The sequence below is a fragment of the Glycine soja genome, chromosome 18 (assembly GCF_004193775.1).
Source record: "Glycine soja cultivar W05 chromosome 18, ASM419377v2, whole genome shotgun sequence".
NCBI classification, from domain to species: Eukaryota; Viridiplantae; Streptophyta; class Magnoliopsida; order Fabales; family Fabaceae; genus Glycine; species Glycine soja.
The window spans coordinates 3,623,702-3,639,671 of record NC_041019.1 but is presented as its reverse complement, the minus strand read 5'-3'; the positions used below and the strand labels follow the sequence as shown (position 1 = coordinate 3,639,671).

Genomic DNA, 15,970 nt, shown 5'->3' with positions numbered 1-15,970 from the left:
TTAATTTGAAACCCAAATATGTGTATTAGGTCATATCAAAAGGTGTTAAACTTACTTAGAAATAGGGAAATTAACGGTAAATAAGTTGAAAACATAAGTACATGTAAAATTAAAAACTTGCAACTATTGAGTTTTCCATGCAATGCACATGAGAATTTTGAAAATTTTAGACTAAATGGAATGAAATTATTTTTAGAAGACTAAAATCAATATGGGTCAATATTTGGAGGACCAAAATCATATATAATTCTTTAATTTGTTTTCCTTCTATTTTATCTCCTTATCTAAAAAGCTAAAAAGTTGGAAAAGATTTGCATATTTGAGAATAATGACTATTACCAACAACCTCTCGTAGTCTCATGAGAAAGTAGTAGTATGACTTCCATTCATCCGATTCAAAGTCCATAAGCAGGGGGGCAGTTCAATTCTCGGATCATTGCTTACTTCCATTACCGCTTTTCAAGACCCAAACAGAACCAAAATGAGACACATAACTCACTCATGACCTGATTTTTTTTTTTAAAAAAGACAAACAAACAAAACAACCATTAGAATAATGAGCAATATAATCATAACTGATGCAAAATGAGGAAACACGATCATATTTACGAATGATTTTGCAATACTTATTTGCATTCCCTCCGTGTCAAAATCATTGTCTGATTTCAATTCATATGGCTACGCATGTGACATTCATTCTACTTTTTTTTATCTTGTTTATAAAGCAATTGATCAAAGCCTGAAGCTACTTGTTTTAGGTCGTGCAAGGTTCCCTTCCCTTGTTTATAGCTAAGTTATTAGCATCCTTTCATGTTCCGGTATTCAATGCTCTATTGTTGACAATAAGTAAATAAACAAAACCGACAATATCTAGCTGTGATATCTTCTGCTCTGACATATATATAATTAAGAAAAATATGTAAAAATTTGAAATTTAATTAAATCAATTTTATTTAAATTATTTAAATAAATTCACGTGGATAAAATGATCACATTTACTTTACTGTTATCAAATAAAATTTATTAAAAATATTTTCGGCTCGAAAAAGACTGTCTAAGTTTATAAAAGAACTCAAGTTAAGCGGCAGAATAAAATAAGGTAAAATAACTTGTTTGAAACATTATGCAATTAAAACAGAAACTCATGCTTCAATGTCACATCTTATCAGAGCATTGTGTTCCAGCGTCCTCTAGTACAAGGTTCTTTAAATTCATCCACCTAGTCATTTGCTCCCATGAATACAAGATTCGAGATCATCACATGATCCAAACACAAACAATAAGGAGTGAGTTATCACATTTCTAAATAAAATACAGATAAAAAAAGGCATAAGCAAAATACATTATAGAAATATTTATAACATAGCTCAACTTAATACATTCCATGTTACATCACCACTTGATCATTTAAAATTTATTTTTCAATCACCAATCACATTTCACATGAATCACACACTCGACTTAAGACATAACAACACTCACCAATTTCACCAATTCCAACCCCTAAAATAACTTTTGCACGTAGACACTGCTCATGAATTATACAATATCCACGGTCTTACACTACATTTAATACATTGCGCTACAATTTAACACTTCAGCTTCCTAACTTGGAACCTTATACTTTCCTTTTAACATCTCGTGCATAAACATTTTTTTCAAAGTAAACACTAGTTGGGTTATTGTATAATTCACAACTCACAACACAAGTATTTGTGCATAAACATTTTTCTCAAAGTAAACACTAGTTGGGTTATTGTATAATTCACAACTCACAACACAAGTATTGTCACACCAAGTATTAACCACACACTTATTCACGATTATATCTCATGTTCACAATTTAACATCTCACAATGTCACAATCCATCATCACATGTTCACTTGTATTCCACAAATTAACACATGCTCACTTTATCCCTCACACACAATTTTAATCATAATTTCATGATCCCAATATAACAATTTATCATGCTAATCTTGTAAATTTTTTTCAAAACACAAACAAATTATATAAAAATATTTTTCACATGGGGAGTAAAACCTCTCAACACAATTTCACATAATTATATCAAAATCAAAGGAATCAAAATCATAGGTCAAAAACACAAAAATGCCAAGAGCACTCAATTTTATCAACCAATTCGCATCAGAGCATCAAATTGGTCTGTCAAACACAACAATCTCATAAATATAATCGTAAAGGAAGAATTATAATACAATAAACATTCCAAAATAAATCTTAATTTGATCCTCTAAGGATCCCTACACATGTTTATTCTAATCTCAGTTGTGATAAACTCATTACCTCTAAGCGGACTCATGTGTGTAGTCCAACATTGATAGTGGCGTCTCTAGCGGTTCTCTAAAATTTCTCAAGCTTTTCCTCTGATTGCTCTACTAGGGTTTCCAAGCTTTAGAGAGAAGGAGAAGGGATTTGAGTCTCAATTTCACTGTCTGCGTGCGAGGGAAATTTCTCCCTCCACAGATATTATTTCGTAAATCCCAACGTTGGGGATGTGCGAAAATGAGTTTCGAACCTGATGTTCAAATTTCATGATGATCCAACGGTTAACGAGTCCGGGATTGCAATTTTATTAGAACATGTTTAAGTGTATGTGGACAAAAGAGAGGATTTTGCGAGAGTAAAAAGGGAAAACGAACTTGAGAGAAAGAGAACGTAGAAATATTATTTTACTTCCTATCAAATGAATAAATAAAACATCATTTTTGTTTTCTAAGAACATATATTTATTTTTATTTACCTTAAAACCATTATTTTAATTAATAAAACTATTTTTCCTTATTCATTTAATAATGAAAACTTCATTATTTTCCTAAAAGTCTATTTTTTTAAATAAAATCATTTTTAATTTATTTTATGAAAAATTGAATGTTACAATAACCCTAGCCATTGACAGTCCAAGTGAACACACATAGATGCATGAGTATATGGAACAATGGGATAAAACTTACTAGCTTTATACATGTCAATGATGAAAACTTTTTCAAATTTAATAATGAATCAAAAGCCTGTAATATAATGATCAAGTACATAGTTTATAACTCTTTCGTTTTGGTTGCTGAAACATTAAATTCATTCAACTTGATCAACAGCCCATGATACTGAACTAATTGAGCAGTGATTAAGCATGCAAGAATGTCATTATAATATAGGCGATTAATCTAATGATACTTGATATAAACTGTATTACTAACAACGGAGAGTCATATTGATGTAAACAGCACAGAGATTCTTGATGTAAACTGTAAAACTATCAAGAGCCCATAAGTTAAGTATCCAGAAACAAAAAAGCTCAACATCTTCAACTGCAAATATGCAATATATTATTTGTCAGTGATCCACTCATCAAAAGTTCATCCTAACAGGGCATATGTAACATTGAGAGCTTTTCATTGCTTCTAATGATGAGTTGATCACTGATAATAATCTATTGCTTCTAGCGTCAGAACTCTATTATCATGGCTGCTCCTATCTATATCTCAATAAGTATTTATAGGAGAAGAAAATACTTTGTAATTTGTAGGCCCCAGCCTATTTTGTAATTTGTACATCGTGTATTGTTCTAGCCAGTTCATAATATATTGGACGTTTAATAGCTGTGCTTTCTTATGGAACACGTAATTTGGGGAATTTTGGTTAGACTTAGGTGAGGGTATCTTACTCTAGATGAGTTTCTCTGCTAGTTACATTTCATAAAGACTTTGGCAATAAGGAAGCAAAAAAACAGACAATGTGCAATTTTTGCAGCCATATGGTTCATTTGGCTAGAGCCACGTGCTTGCATCTGAAAAGGTACGTCGCTTCCTCTCAATATGTTCTGGGACTTGGCTGTGCTTATGATCATTCTTTGGTGCTTTGCTAATGTTTTATCAAAATGCTGAGCAAACCTGTGCATGAGCCTTGATTAATAACAAAAGGAATGAGCAAACCTGTGCATGAGCCATAATAAGCAGAGTGAAATTAGTTGAATTGAAACATTGTGAACTTTTATCAAAAGGCTGAGCAAACCTGTGCATGAGCCTTAATTAATAACGGAAAACACTGATAAAACTGAGACAAAACTTAAATAGTATACCATAGTCACCTCATGAAAAAGGTCAAATTGCCTTGTTATATTCATTTTTAGTGACCTCTCTACTGTGTTTTTTCCTTGCAGGTTCAAGTATGTTCAAGTATCTCAGCCTTCTTCAGCTTGGCTTTGGGTCCACTTCCACGAAGCAAATCAATTACAATATCTCTGCAAAGACCAATACAGTCCTGAGCATAATATAACAAAAGGAATGTGCTACTTGCTTTTAAAATTCTTTGACTTCCCCCATGGAGTGAAAACAATGTTCTGTTTTCATTTTGGGGGTGGGGTGGAGAAGAGAAAAACAACCTGAATGGATCATTCAGTGATGATCTCAACACATAATAACCATGGATTTCGCGTGCAACTTCACTTAAGACAGCTAGCCTTCAACTCATTATGTGGACCATCAAGACTGTGAGCTACATCCACAGCAATTTTAGCCCCCTCATTTCTGCAACACAAATCCCAATCAAAAAGATTATCTCTTTAGATTACCCGCCCATGTCCACATCAAATCCCTCAATATCTTCTCTATCACTCAAAACAAACCATTTAAAACAAAAATCCCAATTAGCAAGACATTTGAATCAGACATAAAACATTTTTTTTTTGTTTTTATATAAGAATATTGACAAATATGATCTCTTCTAGTTCTTAGCAAATACATTAAATTACCATCAAAGGCATGATCTGACACTTAAGCATTGACAAACATGAAGCGTGTTGAAATATGAAAGCCTTGTAAAGCAGTATGAAGTTAACTACCAATATGCTTCCAAATATTATCTCAATGATCATTTGAAGACAGAAAATCACCAAAAGATAGATGTCTCTATAACTATACCTGCAAACTTTGTGAGTCTGAAAAAGTTTATTGAGGGCAATTGGCAGAGCATGTTGGGTTTCATTTGACATGGTGATTCTCCCACAGACTTGTTACCTGTTGATCAGAACTCTCTGATTTAGCAACCACATTGTTCACACCTTGGTTTGCTACAGCATTTTTACCAATTTTACATTTTCCAACATTAGAAGCAAAACCAGATAACTGTTGTTCCAAACCTTTGAAAAGTTCTTCCTGTTTTTCAACAATATTTGGACAGAGTATTTTGAATGACTCATCAGGAAGCTCTCTGAGCTTCAAGTAAGGAATTGATTTTCCAGTAGATTTATTAAGATCAGATCTTTCCAAGCCAAATATATTCAGGCAGTTCTTCACAGGAGTATCAAGTTCAACTAAAACATTCACATTAGAAGACTGAAATTTCAAATTCTTGCAAAACAATAGTAGCGCATAATCTCTGGCCAAAATTTCATGCCACCTTGAGGATATAGTAATGAACTTTTTGCAGTCCATAGTCCCCACACCAATATTGCTTGTTACTGCAGGAATCCTAGAAGTTCCTCCTCATACTTGATATGTCTTTAAAGGAGCATGTTCAATTATTTTTCAATGAACTTTTTTCATTAAGAAACACATCAAGTAATTGCTCCTACTTTTCTTCAAGTCCTGAATAAGATATATCTCATCTAAAAACAAGAAACTCATCCTCAGAAGTATTTTCAATGAAAGTCACTCATCCTAAATTATTGGAAGAAGTTTTAAATGTTCAATAAATAGGACAATAACCTTCCATGTTGGAAAGGCATACCTAATACAATGTTGTTCAAGTAATATATCACCTTGAAGCTAAATTATACATCATAAAAAAGAATGTGAGACATAATTACCTTATCACCCATAAGAAGCCCAATAGCACATCCTTTTGCACGAGATGGCTTCCACGAAGTCGATAAAGTCTGAATAAAATTAAAAATAATGCATCATACTTACAAAGTACATAACATAATGCTTTTCTAATAAAAGTCACAAGTTTACAAAAAACATTCAACTGCAAGCACCAACTTCAAATATTTCTGTGTGCTAAAAGTTTGTCAGGCAATTTAACAAACAAAAAGGTTTAGCATATCACAAATAAAAAGAAAAAATAGAAACAAAGAATACAACAACAACACCAACCAAGCATTATAGCACTAGGTGGAATCAACTGCATGAATCCAAGTTCAAACAATGCCTTGGGATCTATACAATTAGCACAATTGTACCGTAGATTCATTTCATAAAGATTTGACAATGTTTTATGTTCATATGTCAGTTGCATAACTCAACCTTTTAAAAACATAGAAAAGTATTCTTGCAGAATTTTAGTACTTTGCAATATTTCAAGAAAACAATATGCTCTTCGGGAGCAAAGCAGCAGATTTTCTGCTAGTTGGTGAAGCAATCTGTTCATGGGCTAAAACTTCGTTGCACATCCAATCAAGATATGATCAGAAGCAGAAATTAACTACGGCAGACTAACACTACCATATCAACATGTTGAAAATTGAAGTGTATCAATTATTATGCACCCGTAACATTGACAATCTAATAAAATTGCATAATTCAGAGTAATTCTAATCCAATTCTTTAACCCTCCATGTATTAACTAAGGGAGCATCTAGAGGAGTTTGTGGAGCTTATCTGTGCTTATGACAATGGCTTATAACTCCTACACACTCTTTTTAACTTGTTTAAAATAGTTTCTTGGCTAAACTTATCAAAATAAGCTATTTTTAATTCATTTTGTTCTCATTTTATGTTCATAATTATGACATAAGTTCTCATAGGGTAAATTTATCCAATAAATGTTTAACTAAGCTATTTATCCAAACACATCTTAAATGTCCTTATGAGGGTTGACCTATTTTCACACATGCATAGCACCAGTAAGAGGAACCAACAAATAAGTATTTTGATGGCTGCTATTTCAAACAAGTAGCTCACATATTATCATGGAGCATAAGGTTGGTTAGATGGTTAAGAAGAAAGAGAAGGAGAAAAAGGTCACGAGTTCCATCTCCCCGACTAACAAAAAGTAACAACCTAATAGTTAACATTTACCGATAAAAGAAAGATAGAACACTGAAATATCTTGGGAATCGTGGATGCTAGATTGCCAAGCATCCAACAAAATGTCTTGACTCATGAACCTTTCTTGATAAAATACGCAACAACAGAAATACACAATTACAATGCTAAATTCAGAGCCAAGGAGCTCTGGAACCTTCATCATCACATATTTAACAAAACACCAATTACAATTACAATGCTAATTTTCAGAGCCAAGTAGCCCAGTTACCAGGCCCCCATGTGGCTTCTGTAGATACAAATATTTTTCTTTGATAAATTTTCTTGGCTTCTGTTACATAATTTAGAGAAGGCACACAGAAATCAGTACCTCAATCCCAATCAATAATAATTCATGAAGCAAAATTTAACACAAGTACAGTTACCACATGGATTGAACTTCCTCCCACACATATGCAGCTCATTGACAACACCAAACTCGCTTCTTCTTCAGGGCGCAGTGCAGTGCAGCAACGTAGAAGAAGAAAGCAAAACAGAGGAAACCAAAAACTGTTAATTATATTAGCAAGCAAAGATAACAAAAATATATCAAGTTATTTTGAATTTAAAGGAAATGGGAAAACAGAAGATATCACATTAATTAACATTCGGTTTTACTAAAAAATTTATGCACCAGATCAAGTTTATTCAAGATTATCAATTTTTTCTAAATTTAATTAAACAAAAGTTGTTTTAAATTCTTATTCTATTAACATAAAATTTCAAAAACAGATCATTCCCAATAATTATTTGAAAAAAATGTATTAGAAAAGCTGGGATGACACTTTTTGCTCATAGAATTCTTCTTAGTTTTAGGATAAAGATGAAAAGCTTGATGGTTTTTTTATCAATAAATCTTAATTGTTAGTATTGTTAGTTTTTATTAGCAGAGAATTCAAACCTCCAATTTCCTTTCCTTCTCCCTTCACCACTAGACCAATCTTATAACTCCTGAAAAGTTTTATGGTAATGCTTCCTTGAACAAAATTTGCCAAATATACTAAGATGTAGATGAGAATATAAGAAGAGTGATGTAAAAGTCATTTGTGAGAAACATTTTGTATCTTTACATCTTGGTCATAGTAAATTCTAGATGTAGGTACTGCATCTCTTAGAAAGACTTTATTATTCTACTTCATTCAAATCTCATGCAGACATCCTATATCTTAGGCAGCCAAATACACTCTGTTTTGCTATAAAATGTCAAGCTCAAGGCATTATAATGTAAATGACAAGATCAAGAAATCAGTTTCTATTTTTAATTTCAAGCTCGACTGTTGTTTTTTCCGGGGCATAATTTTTTTTAAGTCATTGTGACCTATTTAGTGGTATCTTGTTGCTAGTAACTAAGGTTTGAAGGTTGAAATTTTGATAATTAAGGTATACTTTCCTTCCATTTTCAACTACAGTAAAGGTAGATGTTCAGCTGGTTTCATTTTCATATGTTTGTATTTGAGTGTATATGTTGCTTTTGTATAGGCTAGTGAAAGAGTTGAAGCCATATATCCCACTCTGAAAGAGGGGGGGCTCTTGGAGGTTCTACTTACTATTGAAAGTAAAGCAGTGAAAATATACAATTTTTCTATGAAAGCAGCTAGACAAAGTATGGGAACCTGATTTGATTATTTCATTTGTGCTTCTTTTATTATTTGATGAAATGAATGTTTGAGGAAATTCTGAAATATGTATGTTATATATTTTTCAGGCAATCTTGAGTTATAAAAAATGGGATTGTTAGCAAGTTTTGTGGTGTTTATGGTCAATACGAATTTGTGCAAATAGTGCAGTGATATGTTATTTTTGTAGCATCCTATGTCAAGTTGATTAATCATTCCTTGGATGATTGCTTTTTACTGCCTTTATGCAAGGGAGAGCATGAGTGAACCTCCTTTGGCAGACGTGCCACACCATACCATAGCAAACATTGTGGTTACTGAGATATTTTCCAAAAATTACATTATTTGAAAATTACAAGGTCTTTTGGAAGTGTTAGGGACATTCCACTAGGCTTTGGACTCTGGATTAAGATTTTTTACATCAACAAAAATTAAGCATTGATTAACATAATAATGAAAACTATAAAGATCATTCATTTGATGTAAAAAAAAGAAAATCAAAGATATGTGTTATAAAATGAGAAAAGTATATATGTCATTTCATAATTTTCAAAAATAAAACTTCAAATTTATATAATACTGTATAAGAATATATTTCGAAGAATGATTTTTTTTTTGTAAGTACATAACTCGATTAATATTTTTGGAAAAATCAGAAAATTATTTATTTTCTTTAATCAAAACTCTTGAAACTCTATTTAAAATTTCCCGTTATAAGTAATGTTTTGAACCTTTTGCTCTTTTCCAAGCCAAAAATAGCTACCAACTGCTATCGTAGTTCTTTTTCTTTTCTTTTCGGTGAAACTGCTATCATAGCTTCCCAAAGATGCTAATCACTTAAACTTGGAGCTATAATTAAGATTGTAAACTCATTTAAGTTTTTACGGTTTTGCATATTTTAAGAGGTGAAAGAGGTAGAAGAAACAATGCTAACAATTATCCCTCAATCAAACGTCTATTGTATTTCGCGAGTAGCATCATCTTCGTACTACAGAACTTTTCTTCACACAATTTATTTATTGATGCTTGGTTGATGAACGAGTGGCAGTAGAAATATGTTCAGCATAATAAACTACACGTTTTTTTTGTGACTAAAAGTAAATTAAACACATACATGACTTTCATTAATAAAAGATTAAAAATTAAATTATGCATTCTTGTCTCACAATCCCCAACTACACTTATTATATGGGCGTTAACCTGTTCTATTTGTATTTTATACTTCAAAATAAAGTAATATAGGATTGAACCTAGTAATGAGAAGATTAAGTAATTTACATAAGATCATAATTTTTTGTTACAATTTAATATCATCTATCATTTATATTCAAGATGGTAAGAAAATGCAAGGAAAGATGAGTAAGAAACTTTGTCAAAATGAAATAAAATACCAGCCCAGTAAGTCTCCGTAGAACTACAAGAGATCATGCTCGTGTTTGTGAGAGATGGAGCCCAACCTCCAATAAACAACTTCACCACAATTAAATTCATTTTATTATTCAATTATTGTTCTATTTATTTATTATAAATTCAACTTCCTTCTAACTGACTACACTACATGCCAAGTGAACTTATTTAGCTGTCCACGTGTTGGCTATTATCAATTTGCTGTATCAATTCTTTTTTGTTTAGCTGTCCACGTGTTGATCTTGACGTAGTATTCACTATTCACGGTCAACGTTTTGTTATTGGATTATTATTATTATTTCCAAGATATTATATTTTTTCTATATTGACATGTACTACTGCTATTGGGTGAATAGCTTTTTTTTTTTGTCTAACTTGGATATTAAACTCTTTCCATTGAAATACACTTCACTATTAAAAAAATGTATAGTTAAAAATGATTGTAGTATATATATAACTATATATTGTAGTTATTATCATCTATTTAAAATCAATTTTATAAAAAATATATTTCTATCATCAATTTTAGATTAAATACTTAACTTTTGGATTAAGCTCAAGTATAATGTCAACTAAGTTGCCAAATCACATTTTAGAAAAACCTCTTCATACCTTTTTGCTCTCTTTGCCTTTCATGTTCAAGGTCAAGTAGTTGTGGATCATTATGAGCTCTCATGTTTGGTAGAGGAAAAAAAAAGAGAGAAATAAAGATGAAAATATGATAAGTTTTACACTTTCTACAGCCTAATTTAATTTAAATATCTCTCTTATATTTTATATTTTTTTATCTTTTATATTCTCATCTTCTCAATCAAATATAGTATTAGGGTGACCTTAAGTCCATCATAAGCCAAATTCAGTGTAGGTTGATCTTATATTAGGCCAATCTTAGGTCCACATAGGTTGAGTTTGGACTCTAATCCAAATATTTAAATTTTTTGTCAATCTTAAATTTATCGTAGGCTGAGCAAGTATGGATTGATGATCTTAATTTTTGGGGTCAACAAAGATTCAAGCAATCGATCATGATCTCAATTGAGAGATAACCCAGGATTAGAACAACTACCTGTGAAAAAAGAAAAAGAAAGAACTAGTATGTAAAAAACAAACAACTCACGAAGGAGGTAATTGTGCTTTGATTTTAGTATAATTTTTTTAACACTAAAAAGCGCAAAAATAACACAATTTAGAGTGGATGACACATAATGAATCTTCATGTTGATATTTGAAAGAAATATTAGATTGGAATTATTATTTTTTGCTATTATTGATGATAGAGTATAATCTAAACTAGCCTAGAGTTTTGATATCTCCCAAATGATTAAGATCAATATCCCCTGCACAAAATGATTACGCATCTCACAAAATATCAAACCACAATCACCAATCAATCATTTGTTTCGTTCTCTCCCATTTCCCTTTTTCCGTAAAAGACACAAACACATGATCTCAACTCAGCTACACCAACAATGCTCTATCTGAACTCAACCGTATCAACAAAAATGCAGTTAGATAAGATTCACAACGTGTTTCATCACAAACAAAAGTAAAAAAATTTAACAGATAATCTATAAATATTTGTATAAACATTGACGAAACACAACTCCAACATGCCAAGTTGGCTAGTAGCCCCCACTTGGCAGGACCACAGCCACTACTAGTAAAGTCCAACCTTTTCTTCCTCCAATGTCACAAGCCATGATAAAACCACGTGGTCCCCACCTCCATGTGCCACCCCCATTGCTCACAGTCTCACTGCTCCACTTCACTTCCCAAACACCCTCCCCCACCCCATTTCCACCACCACCCTTCTCCCTCCATCTTCTTCACCATGAAGAACCACAAGTCCCACATCGCTACTTACCTATCTTGTTTCCTCTCCATAATCCTCTACGCACACTCCCAAGATGACGCTTCAGCGATGCTCTCTCTCAGAGACAGTCTCAACCCGCCCGAATCTCTCGGGTGGTCCGACCCGGACCCGTGTAAGTGGAAACACGTCGCGTGCTCCGAAGAGGTCAAACGGATCATTCGTATCCAAATCGGGCACTTGGGTCTCCAGGGAACACTTCCCAACGCCACCGTGATCCAAACCCTGACCCAATTGGAACGCTTGGAGCTCCAATTCAACAACATTTCGGGTCCCCTCCCGAGCCTAAACGGGTTGGGCTCCCTCCAAGTCCTCATTCTCAGCAACAACCAATTCTCTTCCATCCCCGACGACTTCTTCGCCGGCATGTCGGAGCTTCAGAGCGTCGAGATCGACGACAACCCCTTCAAACCTTGGAAGATCCCCGACAGCATTGTTAACTGCTCTTCCCTCCAAAATTTTTCTGCGAATTCCGCCAACATTGTCGGCACACTCCCGGATTTCTTCTCGAGTCTTCCCACGTTGACCCACTTGCACTTGGCCTTCAATAACCTCCAGGGTGCATTGCCTTTGAGCTTTTCCGGGTCTCAGATTGAGACTCTCTGGTTGAACGGGCAAAAGGGTGTTGAAAGCAACAACCTTGGCGGCAATGTTGATGTTTTGCAGAACATGACGTCGTTGACGCAGGTTTGGTTGCATTCCAACGCTTTTACTGGGCCTCTTCCTGATTTTTCCGGTTTGGTAAGCTTGCAAGATTTGAACTTGAGGGATAACGCCTTCACGGGTCCTGTTCCTGGGTCTTTGGTGGGGTTGAAATCGCTTAAAGCTGTGAACTTGACTAATAACTTGTTTCAGGGGGCAGTGCCTGAGTTTGGTTCTGGGGTTGAGGTGGACTTGGATTTGGGTGATGATTCTAACAGTTTCTGTTTGTCACGTGGAGGGAAGTGCGATCCAAGGGTGGAGATTCTGCTTTCTGTTGTGAGGGTTTTAGGGTATCCTAGGAGGTTTGCAGAGAATTGGAAGGGGAATAGTCCTTGTGCTGATTGGATTGGGGTTACTTGTAGTGGTGGTGGGGACATTACTGTTGTTAATTTTCAGAAGATGGGTCTTGAGGGTACTATAGCTCCTGAGTTTGGTTTGCTTAAATCACTGCAAAGGCTTGTGCTTGCTGATAATAATCTCACTGGGTCAATTCCAGAAGAGCTAGCTTCCTTACCTGGACTTGTTGAATTGAATGTTGCAAACAATCGGCTTTATGGGAAGATCCCGAGTTTTAAGAGCAATGTGGCTCTTACCACAAATGGGAATAAGGACATAGGGAAGGATAAGCCCAACCCGGGGCCTAGATCATCACCTTTAGGTCCACTAAATTCAAGAGCTCCAAACAGAAGTGAAGAAAATGGTGGGAAAAGATCTTCACATGTAGGGGTGATTGTGCTTGCTGTGATAGGTGGTGTGGTGTTGGTTTTGGTGATTAGTTTCTTGGTGTGTTGTCTGTTTAGGATGAAGCAGAAACGGTTGAGCAAGGTGCAGAGTCCAAATGCATTGGTTATTCACCCGCGGCATTCTGGATCGGATAATGAAAATGTGAAGATAACGGTTGCAGGTTCAAGTCTCAGTGTTTGTGATGTTAGTGGAATTGGAATGCAAACCATGGCTGGCAGTGAGGCAGGGGATATTCAAATGGGTGAAGCAGGGAACATGGTTATTTCTATTCAAGTTCTGAGGAATGTCACTGACAACTTCAGTGAGAAGAATATACTGGGACAAGGAGGTTTTGGAACTGTTTACAAAGGTGAACTGCATGATGGCACGAAGATTGCAGTGAAAAGGATGGAATCTGGGGCAATAAGTGGGAAAGGTGCAACAGAATTTAAGTCTGAAATTGCTGTTTTGACGAAAGTTCGCCACCGGCATCTTGTTTCCCTTCTTGGTTACTGCTTGGATGGGAATGAGAAGCTTCTTGTGTATGAGTACATGCCTCAGGGGACATTAAGTAAGCACCTTTTTAACTGGATGGAAGAAGGACTGAAGCCACTGGAATGGAACAGAAGATTGACCATTGCCTTAGATGTGGCAAGGGCTGTTGAGTATCTTCATAGCTTGGCCCATCAAAGCTTTATTCATAGAGACTTAAAGCCTTCAAACATTCTCCTTGGAGATGATATGAGAGCAAAGGTTTCAGATTTTGGTCTTGTGCGTCTTGCTCCAGAAGGAAAAGCTTCCGTAGAAACAAGGATTGCTGGAACTTTTGGATATTTGGCACCAGAATATGCAGGTATCTTGTTTTTTATTCCCCTTCTCTAAGCACTTTTTGTGTTCTAGATCAATTTTGAATTAGAGTTTAATAGAAATGCAATGTTAGTGCGGAAGTTCTTACACTGTCAACTAATTAGAAATAATCTTGATATGAATTTTAAGCTAGTTAATATATAAGTAAACAAATTTACAGTACATGACAATTGACAATTTGTGATTAGATTATCTTTACATTGTCAATGTATAATATATATCATCTATTCTTTGAATTATTTTAAAAGAAGCAAGTAGAGATAGTCTGTCCTTGATCTAGATATTGGTGGTTTGGATGTTGGCTATATGTTTTAAGTCAATGGCTAAGTATCTCAGGGAAAAGTATATCATAAAATCTAGTTTGATTTGCATTTCAATAGCAAGATAGTGTCTAGAATGCTTTATAAGTAACTGGTAACTTTCATTTCATTAGGAAGGTAACCACGTTTTTCTTATATCAACTGTGAAACTGATTTTTGCTTGTAATTGTTGCTATCAAAATTTTGTTGTTGATTAAGTTCAAGGCAAATGGGTGTCTAACAATGCCATGTTATCTGCTTTCAGTTACTGGTCGTGTGACTACTAAAGTTGATGTGTTCAGCTTTGGGGTAATATTGATGGAGCTGATAACTGGAAGAAGAGCACTTGATGATACCCAACCAGAGGATAGCATGCACCTTGTAACATGGTTCCGTAGAATGTATGTAAATAAAGACTCATTCCAGAAAGCCATTGACCACACAATTGATCTCAATGAGGAAACGCTTCCCCGTATTCACACTGTAGCTGAATTAGCTGGCCACTGTTGTGCAAGGGAGCCATATCAAAGGCCTGACGCGGGTCATGCTGTTAATGTGCTTTCTTCTCTTGTAGAACTTTGGAAACCATCTGATCAAAGTTCTGAAGATGTATATGGCATTGACCTAGACATGTCTTTACCACAAGCATTGAAGAAGTGGCAGGCTTATGAAGGTAGAAGCCAAATGGAATCTTCTTCTTCATCACTCCTACCTCCTAGCTTGGATAACACTCATACAAGCATACCTACGCGTCCGAATGGATTTGTGGAGTCTTTCACATCAGCAGATGGTAGGTGATCATGATTGGTTGTAAATACTTGTAATGGTCGGTGGTTCTGTATTGTATTTTCATTCTGAATGCTTCTTGCTGGCTTTTCTATTTGAAGCTGTTTATCATTTTTCATGTTGTAGTCTCTTCCACGGTTAATCTTGTACTTCTTCAGTGTCTGTTTTCAGCCTTATGCTGCCAAATTGAGAATAGAATATTGTTAGCAGAATATTCATTTCTCATCTTAGGCTCATGTTTTAATCCTTAAGTTAATGTTAAGAGATGTAAATAAAATGTCATGGTTAATTCTTTTACATGATATCACATTCTTTTGAACCAATGAGTTCCAAGTTGAATTACATGAATGTAGATCATTTGAACGAGATTGTGATGGGGTTGCCTTTTTATATGATAAAGTGTGAATTATAACAGTTGATGGGAAAGTTATTGAATGAGACTGATAAAAACACACGCATTTTTGTTTGCTTTATCCTTTTTTGTCAGGCAACCATAATCTATATATAATAATGAACTTCAATTAATTTGACTAAAAACTAAGTATATATGTTAGCATATTGAGAATATTTTGATTGGGGAGGTTGAAATTCAACGAAGATGTGTGTTGTTTAATTCTTTATGGAGGTGTTAGATTAGATGATTGAACCTTTTC

General features: G+C 34.4%; 1 protein-coding gene and 1 long non-coding RNA gene across 3 annotated transcripts; one reads left to right on the top strand and one right to left on the bottom strand.

The window, feature by feature from the left end:
- Positions 1-3,211: 3,211 nt before the first annotated feature.
- Positions 3,212-7,657, bottom strand: LOC114396027. Of its 2 annotated transcripts, none has more exons than XR_003663191.1 (6): positions 7,434-7,657; positions 5,829-5,897; positions 4,942-5,037; positions 4,404-4,548; positions 4,101-4,262; positions 3,212-3,954 (listed from the first exon to the last, which is right to left on the bottom strand). It is a non-coding gene; the product is annotated as an uncharacterized LOC114396027 (long non-coding RNA). The 2 variants fall into 2 exon arrangements; XR_003663190.1 differs by having other exon boundaries at positions 4,110-4,262; positions 7,434-7,654.
- A 4,070-nt stretch (positions 7,658-11,727) lies between these two features.
- On the top strand, positions 11,728-15,636 carry LOC114397466 (receptor protein kinase TMK1-like). Its single transcript, XM_028359509.1, has 2 exons — positions 11,728-14,218; positions 14,797-15,636. Exons 1-2 carry the CDS (start codon positions 11,797-11,799, stop codon positions 15,327-15,329), a joined length of 2,955 nt encoding a protein of 984 aa, XP_028215310.1. The 5' UTR covers positions 11,728-11,796; the 3' UTR covers positions 15,330-15,636.
- The last annotated feature ends 334 nt before the right edge of the window (positions 15,637-15,970 follow it).